A 10,448-nucleotide genomic window follows, 5' to 3' on the forward strand; every position below is an offset into this window, starting at 1 on the left:
AGACAGATAAGTGAAGGTCAGTTAGTGACGGAAGGAATACCATGAGATGCATAACTGAGAATGGCAGAGGCCTGAATAATGTCACTAAATCAGGAAGTCATAGGCGTAATATGCAACCAGTTCCCACAAGATAGCAAAGATCAAAAAGCATTTGGAGCCCTTTTCATGTATTGGACATAAAATAGGTTGAAAAGAGTAGCAGACTAAGGCTCAAGCTTCTACAAATTCATCTCAAAAGAGTTTGGAGAAATTCCCACAAAGTCCAAAACTTTTACGCACTTGGTCATTTTAGATGGAGCCGGGACTACATCTAGGCGCTCACTCGTACGAACTTGTATAATGTGCCGTGATGTGATTGCTGCCTGCTCATCACCATGCTCATAAAGCCTCTTGACCACAAGAAACAACTGACCTTCCCATTTGACGAAGCAATGAACTGAAGCAAACATTTGTTGTTCTCCTACAATCCACTATATTGTAAAGTTGTTCCTTCGGAGCTGGTTGGTGCATAAAATAGAAGAGAAAGTTTCAGAGTTCACGGTGACTTTTTTGTAGGCAGTTACGTTGTCAGCAGTTTGGAAAAAATATGTAAGGGCTGCTTTCGCTGCTACATTTGTTTGGCAAGGTAGTTCATGAAACACAGTGCCATTGGGTACTTACTTTGCTAAAATGAACACTGTCCAGCTTGCTCAATACAATCTCAGCAGAAGAGAGAGGTCCGACTCGTTTGTGAAGTACACTCACAGCAGTGCTAACTCCAACCAATGTCGCAAGCTGCTTTTCAATTGCTTGTGTATCCTTTATAAGGCAAAGTAGCTGGCCATTTCTATCTTCAAACATAAATGCCAAAGTGGCCCCGAGGGGACCCTAGTTTCTCACAGAATCTGCTATGTATTTCAACTAGTGCATGTTGAAGTAACAAAATCTCTTCCCATACAATACTTTTTGCTCATTCACAAACTTCCCCAAAAGCTGCTCAGCAACATCCACCTGTTCCTGAGTAATTGATTCAGAGAGCAGTATGTAGATAGCACTAATAGGGAGGCTCAAGTGGTGAAGGTATACATCGGGGAGAACATTTCGTAAAATTGGAAATGAATAAAATAAAAGCCATGCACGCAACTCGCTTGCTTTCCAATAACGCCAGTGCTTAATTGACCACGGTGTTCTGGTGACATAATCTGGAGCTTTAATAGAAAGATTAGACCTCCAAAAATGCTGGCTATCAATCAACTTAACTTTGCCACCTAGGTACCATGGATTCTTATGATAATTTATCTCAAACCACAAGGAAATCAACATTCTCACCACCCCAAGAACATGCATGTAGTCTACCACAAATACAGCTCCACAATTGAAATTAGGCAAAAGATGCAAAATTGTTGGCCCTTCCACGCCTTTTACAGGGTGCCCTGTTTGAACCGCGTCGCAGCGTGTTGCCTCATTCGCCGACTATTCCTAGAGAAATACCTTTTCCCTGGTGGATAGACCCGTACACGTCCTTGTTTCCCCAGCGAATGAAGCACACCTGGGTGCTCACAAAAAGAGCAGCCATAAAGTCCATTGAATTGCTTAACGCCTTCAAACATTGCTCTTGCAACGGCATCTACAGATGATAACGGAGCAGTGACATATGAAATTACGCTCTTTCCTGTCTCCAGATGCCGCCAGGTCAGTCCCTCTGTTGCGAGTTCCATTACTTCTGCACAGAAAGGCTTTAAAAAGTATTAATCGTGGGTTTTGTTCCAAACCACAATAGAGTTAAAATCTGGAATTTCTCGCGCATGAGGGGTGACAGGTTTGGTATGATGCAGTGAAGTGGCCAGAGAGATTTTGCTGCACTCTTGAATACCTGGACACTGTCAGTATTCCAAAAAAGTGAAAAATTATATCTACAACGACCGGGATCTTCCAGGTATTTCGCACCGTCTGATATATCCTTCAACGGTCGCTCTCCTTGTTCCTTAGATGCTTTGGAAAAAACTTGTAAATCTGATCGTCTTTTAAAAATGGCCGCAATGTACCTGTGAGCCTCATCTGCAAAAAACTATCCTTTTTCTGGCAGCCCTGGTCACAGTTCGGACACGTAGTTACCACTTCTTCTGAGTATTGATGACAATTAAAACGAAAAAATGATTGTGTACACCAGTGCCCCTATGGAGATTAGACAGAAGCTGGAAAATTTGTATGTCGTGTCCAGGAGTGTGTTTGATGATGGCAAGAATGATGAGACGGCTGACAATATTTGCCCTAAGCACTCTCTTGTAAGGCGAAACTTGAAGAAAAGCATGAGAAGAACAAGGCAAGCCTAAACATTCCTGAAATTGCTGCCTTCATAAAGTTCTTTCTCATTAGGATGCCACTCTTTTGAGAAAGTTGAGGAGCTAGCTGGTCCACTGTTGCTGTCAGAGTCTGAGAACATCGGCATGTCTACCTCATTTTTTGGGTCAACATCTGATGCTGTGCTCGAAGATGAGAATTCTTCTAACCCTGAGGCAGAGTCATGGTTTGGGGATGTGGCACCGGGAGCTCCATCAGCTGTTCCAGTGGAGGCTGCGTCAGATGTTGAAAGAGCCCAGCGACGAAGGGTCTCTCGTGGAACCTTGGATGTAAGAAAAAAAATGCATTCAGTATGAAATATGCATTTCCGTTTCGAATTTTAGCAGTGACTTTTTTTAACTTTGCATGCAAGAATTCATGAAAACTAAAAAAGCATGGCATGTGAAGTGGCCTAATGTAGCTAAGAAAGAAAATAAGTCTGTAAATGGCACAGTTCAGATACCAAGGACAATGGAGGAAGCATAATTTAATCAGCCACTGATACCGGTGTGAGAACACAGTGAGAATGAAAATGTAAATATAGAGCTGAATATTTGCGAAATTTATAAGGAGAGACGGTCGCATTGCAATTTTGCATTGCAGCGCATGTTTCATTAGAGAACTTTCTAGCTTAGCGCACGCAACAGCCATGCGCACGCAACAGGCAAGAGGGCAGAAGACTGCGCATGTGCTTAACGTGAGAGAGACGCGTGCGTTTGCATGCAAGGGATGCGCGATCTCGGCGCTTAAATTACGCGCCCTTCGGCTCTCGATTTCTCGCGAGATCTCGACAAGACAAAAACAGACAAGATGGCCGCAACATCAGTGTACGGTGATTCAGGCAGCGAACGAGGCAAGGTTCCATTTGGCGTTGCATAAGTGGTTGCCAGACTGGAAGGGTGGTTGTTGCCAGACTGCCGCTAAATATGGCAGAAAAGTTTTTCTGTAGTTGTGGCTTCTCCGCAAGAGTTTGGTGCTATCCGCGGTGCACTTCGGTGCGGAGCCTAGCAGAAGTCGAGCGCGGTGCTGCTGTGCAATTAAGAGGCCGTTTCAATTCCGTTTTAATTAACGGAAGGAACCGAGCCTAGCAGAAGTCGAGCGCGGTGCTGCCGTGCAATTAAGAGGCCGTTTCAATTCCGTTTTATTTAACGGAAGGAACCGAGCCTAGCAGAAGTCGAGCGCGGCGCTGCTGCGCAATTAAGAGGCCGTTTTAATTAACGGAATAAACCTCCCATTACATAAGTCGAGGCGCGTTCTCTTGCTGTGTACGCAGCTGTGCGATCAAGATATCGCGTCTCAGTATTAGGGATTACGGGGAAAACTGATTAGAGTCGCAGGAGGGGATGCGCTGCCCCCCTTCGCCTTTACTTTTCTTTTTTTTCTCTCTCAGCTGATCGTGTCGCGTCGACCGCGCGCTACGACGGGGGACGCTACGCTTCCGCGGATAGCACCAAACTCTTACAAAGAAGCCACAACTACAGGAGAAAAATTTTCTGCCAAATTTAGCGGCAGCCTGGCAACAACCACCCCAAAGTCTGGCAACAAACTTATGCAACGCCAAATGGAACCTTGCCGCGAACGAAGCCCGTGTGAATTTCGGCATTGCCCTTGATTGGGAGCCCAAGTAACCTGAAGCCAATTAGTGAATACGTGCAGTAGATTGTGACTGGTTCTAAGTCGGAGCACAGCGTAGGACAATCGGACAACGTGAGTTTCGAAGCAGGAACCCAGTGTTGACGCGAAGCACCATGACGGATTTGTGGATTGTGTACGGAGCGTTGTGTGTGTGATCCTTTTGAACCGTGATGGCTTTTACGTGTGTATAACCTGCAGATGTCCGAATAATCGCCTGCAAATCAACGTGGACGATTGAACCAGTTGGTGATTTATGATCGATGTTTACGGCGCGGTAGAAAACATAGACGGGGGGAAGGCAAGGACTGCGTTTGTTGTCTTTTTCCCGTCCGTCTTTTCCACCGTGCAGTGTACATGGATCATCGCCTGCAAAAGCATGGCATGTGTTATGAAGTGAAAGTATAGTTCTAGCCATGCATTTGTAGCGCATCTGGATGCGTGTCCGTGTTCTACCAAGCTCAGGTGATTTTTCTCGCACATGTACGGTACGCATAGGCATTTGCACGAGAGGGGGGGGGGCGGTCAGCGTGGCAGCCCCACTCTTTATTCATTTAATTGGTGGGGGGGGGGGAGGCGTAAAGCCAGCCTCACACATTGACATAATGCCAGGGGGCTGCTGCGACTCGAATGGGAGGGGTGTGCAAAGTCAGCTCTATACCTTTACATAACGGGTAGAGGGGCGCTGTTACAAGCCTTCGCCCACCTGAAGGAGAGCCCTGCGCACGCCTATGCCCTCTCGGCCTCTTCATCATTATAAAAGCAGCTTTCATGCACGTAAGCACGCCAGCACCAAAAAGGGCATTTCTGTGGTTAGCGCTTAGCAATTCCTTTTGGTTTAGCAATCCTTTTTGGACAAAATGTCCGTAGCAAAACAATAAATTTTAGATTTGCAGTAAGCGCTGGTCTTCGTCGTCTCTGTGATGTCGTGCTGATACAGCTAGCTCCAACACGCCAAGCTACTACTCCTCGTTGGAAAAGATAGGTTTGTTTCATGCCTTGACTTATGTGTTGCGTCATCCAATATCAATTTTTATAGCTTATTGCTTCTCTATTAGTTGGCACAAAGCAATACTCGAAGGCTAAATGTTTTGAGGTGAGAGAAAAATAAGGTTTGAAGAGAGGCCAAAGAATATGTAAAGGAGTAGATGGGCGGTGAAGGTGTTCCGTTATTTGTATAGAAAGAGCACTGACACACAGCAGAGAAAGTAAACTAGGAGGTTCACCAGTAAATATACCGCTAGCAGTGTAAGTGGTGCGACAAGAGATAGCCATAAATGAAAAGTCGGAGAGACTGAGAAGATTTACTGGATGACAGCAATGGAGAAAAAAAGCGGCTCTGAGTCTATACCTAAAGTGCAAAATCGAAATAAGGAGGGAGAAATTTTGAAATAATTTTAGGAGAAGTGCTTACAATGTATATGCTATGGGCAAGATAAGGAAATGATGCAGCATGTTCTGGTTGAAAGTGGAGATATGCACCCAGGTGTATGCTTGGGCAATAGACTACATGAAGTCTTGGGTTTTAGGAATGACAATGGAAAGCTGAACATACCCGCAATAGAAGTAAGGGGCGGTTAGGGTATTAGTGGCAGAAAACTGGAAACAAAAGACAAAAATAAGTAGTAGGGAAACTAAGGACATTCTGTTGTAAAGGGCAGAGAATTGGGCGATGGATTTGAATTTTTTTCTCTTCACTTTGATAGGCTTAACTGGAATAGACAATTAGACATTAGGCCACCTTCACAAACAAAAGAGGAAAAGACCTTTTTTTTTTCATTTATTTATCAAACATGCTGGCACACTTCTCGTCACCCTGTTATAAAGGGTATGCTCATAGCATCTATCATCTAGGAAAGCCTGGTGACCCAGGGTGAAGCACATGTTTCGCATGTTGTGCATAGTAATGCTATAAAAGGCAGCCTCACACTTCGTGCATGCTGCGCACAGCATGTTGTGGGCGTACACTGAACTGAAATCCTGTATTATCTACATAGCAGGAGACAGAGGTGTTTTACCAGCTTATATCGATTACTTTCAGTTTGCTCAATTGTAATTCACCATTTTTGAAAATGACAGAACACCGCCCCGCCGCGTTGGTCTAGTGGCTAAGTACTTGGCAGCTGACCCGCAGGTCGCGGTATCGAATCTCGGCTGCGGTGGCTGCATTTTCAATGGAGGCGGAAATGTCGTAGGCCCGTGTGCTCAGATTTGGGTGCACATTAAAGAACCCCAGGTGGTCAAAATTCCCGGAGCCCTCCACTACGGTGTCTCTCATAATCATATGGTGGTTTTGGGATGTTAAACCCCACATATCAATCAATCAATCAAAATGACAGAACACATCACTTCAGGGAGAAGACGACTAAGCAGTGTGGATCAATTCCATTTCTGGGCATACTTGTTTATGAGCTTATCTCTTTCAATTAAAATAACATCTTTTTGAAAAATCTTTCACTGTCTTAAAAGTGCTGCTGCATACAAGCATGTTACAGTTTGCATGCATGTTTTCAATGTGCATTTCGAATGAGAATCGGTTGACTATTTTTTACTCCCATTTTCATTTATGAGGATTAATCATTGATAATCGCTGCCACTTGATTTTTGTGAATGGTCATAATCATCTATAATTACTTTAAAAAAACTGGTCTAAAATATTTTTGAAATGTTGGTTTAGTCAGTAATCAGCAATGAAAACTACAGGGTACTGAAGGTTTCATTTGTTTTTCTAGTAATGAGTCTGAAGCTTGGCCAGATTTTTTCTTTTACCCGCTTCAAGCTTGGATGACGGAAGGCTGAAAGCAGTGCTATGTCATGTTGATTTTTTTCGCTGCAAACTTTCTGTGCAAAACTCCGATTCGGCCTAGTTGGAACACATTCATCTTGAAATATTTCCACAAGCACACAAAGACACTGATAGGATACACACAAACAGACCTGTCTTGTGTCGATTCTGTGTCTCTGTGCTAACTTTATGTGAGTGCAAGACATATCAATTTGAAAAGGTTCACTCCTTTCAAGCATACGTGATGACAGGAAGAAGGCAGTGCTATGTCACATTTGTTTTCCTTCCAATGCACTTTATGTAAATGCAAGAGATCTTTTCAAAAGGGTTTCCTCTGTTCCAGTTATCGTAGGTATTTTGACACAAAGTGCCACATTATTTTACTTCCTATTTTATCAGAGATGTATGCTGCAACACCCTCCTTTGCTTCTATTGTGGCTACCGCTTCTTCAAAGTACTTATTAAAAGCTTTCTTTCCCCAAAAATTGAGCTACTGTCTCCGTACCGACACAAACTGAAATGCCATATTTTAACTGCAAAAACACTGTCATTTACTATACCCAATCCACCTCTTTTCTATGCCATTGAAGCAGAAAGTGCAAAGCTGTCTTACTTGCTCTGCTCAAAAACATTACAAGTTTTATGCCTTGGTTTGACTTCGATACAAAAAAATTTTATAAGCTATTGCCAACAAATAATCTTGAAAAAAATTTTTAACATAATTCTGCTTCGGTGCATAGTATAATTTTGCCCCGCCGCGGTGGTCCAGTGGCTAAAGTACTCTTGCTTATAACCCGCAGTTCGTGGGATGGAATCCTGGCTGCAGCAGCTGCATTTTCCATAGAGGCGAAAATGCTGTAGGCCCCAGCTTTGGGCGCCCGTTGAAGAGCTCCAAGGGGTCGAAATTTCCGGAGCCCTTCATCATGGCATCTCTCATAATCATATGGTGGTTTTGGGACGTTAAACCCCACATATCAATCGATAATATAATGTTTAGTTTCGGTAGCAGAAGACTGTAACTACAAGCAGCCCCGGCTTGACCGTTACTGTGGCGTTTGTAACCTGCATATTGGTTCTAACCAAGGCAACGGTACTCCTATACGGGAGATAGAGGCGAGGACAAAATATTCAGTAGTGCAGGACTATGTTTGCAAGGATGGAACATTACAGAAGAACTTCCCTAGTCACAGCTTGACATACTCACCGCTAACGAAAGACGAAGACAGAAAGAGGAAAAATGCTTGTTTTATCGTGTTGTACTTGAAAGCAGACTGTTTTGATTTTGCCATATTTTCGCCAGGCCAGTGGAAAGGAGCACCAAGTGTGGAGATAGAGCTGTTGCCTCCAAGAAGCAACCACTAGTGCTACATACCTAATGAATTCTGTGAGGCACTCTGTGCACGGGTTTGAATCATGTGTGGAGTTTCTTTGTAAATACCCTTTGACACAGTACTATTTCGTACCTGGTGTTTTTGTGGAAGTAATCTTTGGTTAAGGCATCATTTTTTTACACACTGGTCTTTCTTGTAAAGAAGCACATTAACTTAAATATGCAAGCTTGCTTCTCAGGTCTACTCACCAACTTTGATCCATCTGAAAGGTTCTGCTTGTATGGGCCTCGTCTCCGGCTTGGATTCATCTTTCTGTCGAGTGATGACAGGGTGTGTTTGCTTGTTCACTAAAAGTGAAACATCAGGTGCATCAGTTTTTACACTTTCTTATGGAAGAGGTATTAAATATTTCTAGGATTCAGAAAGCACAATGACAACATTGGATTGCATCTTGCCTGTTGCTGTAATGTCTACCAACAAAATGCAGTTGGTGTCCTAGCTCTGGCAGGAAATGTGACATGTGGCACTTTTTTAATGCATTTGTTTCCATGACAGTAACATAATTTTCCTGGTATAAATGCATGTCTTACGTACACTTTTGACCGCTTAACAAATTCATCACTACTCAGTGACATTACTGAAAAAAATTAGTAAATTTTACATGCACATGGTTGCCTATGTTAAATTTCATGCAAGAGTGCAACTACTTTAATTGAATATTTCTCTGGCTAATCACAGGCGTTAATATTCTTTTTTCGAGCATGTGACCGCGTCCTGACTGCACAATACCACAGAAATAAATTTGTTTCTTAATATGAAAAGCGCAACCAAACACTTCATTAGGATTTATTGCGCTGAAGTAAAAGTTCGCCAAAAAAATTTCACGTATACTGAGCCATGCTAGAGTGCCTAGAATATTTCTATATATTCTAGGCACTCTAGCCATGCTATCGACACAGTGGTTGTCCTTGCGCCGTTCGACATTGACAGCTATAGAAGGGCCGCATTAGGGGCTCGTTAGTTGTGCATATAGTCGACACTTTCAACGCACTGATCGAACACAAAGGCGCACAGAAGAAGACGCGTGTTTACACAGGACGAGTTCTCAGGCGATATCACTGTTCCCTCCCGACAAAATTCTAGTGAATGTTACAGCTCTCTCTGGACTAAACTGAAAGCATCAGTGGTTGCAGGATTGCTATTTTTGTGACGCGGAATGCGTTTGGTTATTGTTTGAAAGTGGTAATTAGCACCTCAATAATCTAGCACTTTCTAGGTTGAGTGACAGAGTGCGAAAAAATACTTACGTTTAACAGCGTCTTCGTTTGTAAGCTTGCTCAAGCAGACGTTGACGTTAACCACGATGCCTCCACCCTGACAAGACCGACACGTTGTTTCTTGGCGCCGGCCGTCTCGCAAACCGAGTGACGACGGAGCGCGCACGATCCCGACAGGCGCGATTGTGCCACTATGTTCGTGACCAGCAAAGACACCTCCTCCTCTGGTTTGTATGTGGGGTTTGAGGAAGGAAAGACACTGATATGCATGGCCGGATATTGCCTCTCCGAAGATGCGTCGCCTTTCGCGCTCCCCCCGCGGACAGTAATTCCTTCTTGGAAACGCTAGGGCTAACCACAACGTTCCCACGGTACTAGGTCCATTGAGCAGTCAGAGGACATTCCGTTTCTATACGAATGACACAAACTGTCCAGTTACTTTAGTCTGTAGTTTGGGGACCGGTGCCAATATTTTACCGGACCAGACAGATCACTGTGAAATATGATTCACCTTTAGATATTCCGTCTTTTCATTGAAAATGTCTTAACTCGACACTTGCGCAAGATATTTCGTGGTCAACCTTCTATAGCTCTTAACTTGAACCTGATGCGCACAATACTGAGGAAAAGAAGAAGAAGAAAGGCCTTTAACGCCTGAAAATTTATCAAAATGAGTAAGTATTATGTTGAGCTATAATTAAATTCACTAATGCGCAACAATATTTACAGCAAAACCAAGTCGATTGAGTGAGTTACATCGACACATTCGCAAAGCATGCAGGAACAAGTAAAGTATGGTTCTGTTACGATACGAACTGACGATCAGCGGCGTATCGTACGTTGAAATATGCACGGTTATTGTACTGATCAGGATGAGAACCATGTGATGATATAGAGTAAAACAGAGCAAAAATAATGATACCAACTCATATAAGCTGCAAATTCATCATTTATGGGTAGGCATGCCGCCTAAAGAACGTGACTTAATTTCGTGCTACGAATTCACTATCGTCTAGGAATCTGAACTCTGAAAATCTATATATTACATTATTTTATGTTTGTCAGTATTGTAAAAGCGTTTGTCGTAGTCTCGTCAAACAGAAA

General features: G+C 43.3%; 1 protein-coding gene across 1 annotated transcript; it reads right to left on the reverse strand.

Annotated features, from left to right (window-relative positions):
- Positions 1–1,674: 1,674 nt before the first annotated feature.
- On the reverse strand, positions 1,675–8,408 carry LOC142814069 (uncharacterized). The gene is made up of 2 exons (XM_075892006.1): positions 8,316–8,408; positions 1,675–2,602 (listed from the first exon to the last, which is right to left on the reverse strand). The coding sequence occupies exons 1-2, from the start codon at positions 8,373–8,375 to the stop codon at positions 2,309–2,311; spliced, it is 354 nt and encodes a 117-aa protein (XP_075748121.1). The 5' UTR covers positions 8,376–8,408; the 3' UTR covers positions 1,675–2,308.
- Between the last annotated feature and the right edge of the window lie 2,040 nt (positions 8,409–10,448).

The sequence above is a fragment of the Rhipicephalus microplus genome, chromosome 4, assembly GCF_043290135.1.
Source record: "Rhipicephalus microplus isolate Deutch F79 chromosome 4, USDA_Rmic, whole genome shotgun sequence".
Classification (NCBI taxonomy): domain Eukaryota; kingdom Metazoa; phylum Arthropoda; class Arachnida; order Ixodida; family Ixodidae; genus Rhipicephalus; species Rhipicephalus microplus.

Excerpts from the sequence above, each read along its gene's own strand:
- LOC142814069 (XM_075892006.1), bottom strand. The coding sequence starts at position 8,375 with ATGAATCCAAGCCGGAGACGAGGCCCATACAAGCAGAACCTTTCAGAT. Across the intron at positions 2,603-8,315 it reads TTTCAGATGGATCAAAGTTG|GTTCCACGAGAGACCCTTCG; the intron begins GTGAGTAGACCT and ends CTTACATCCAAG.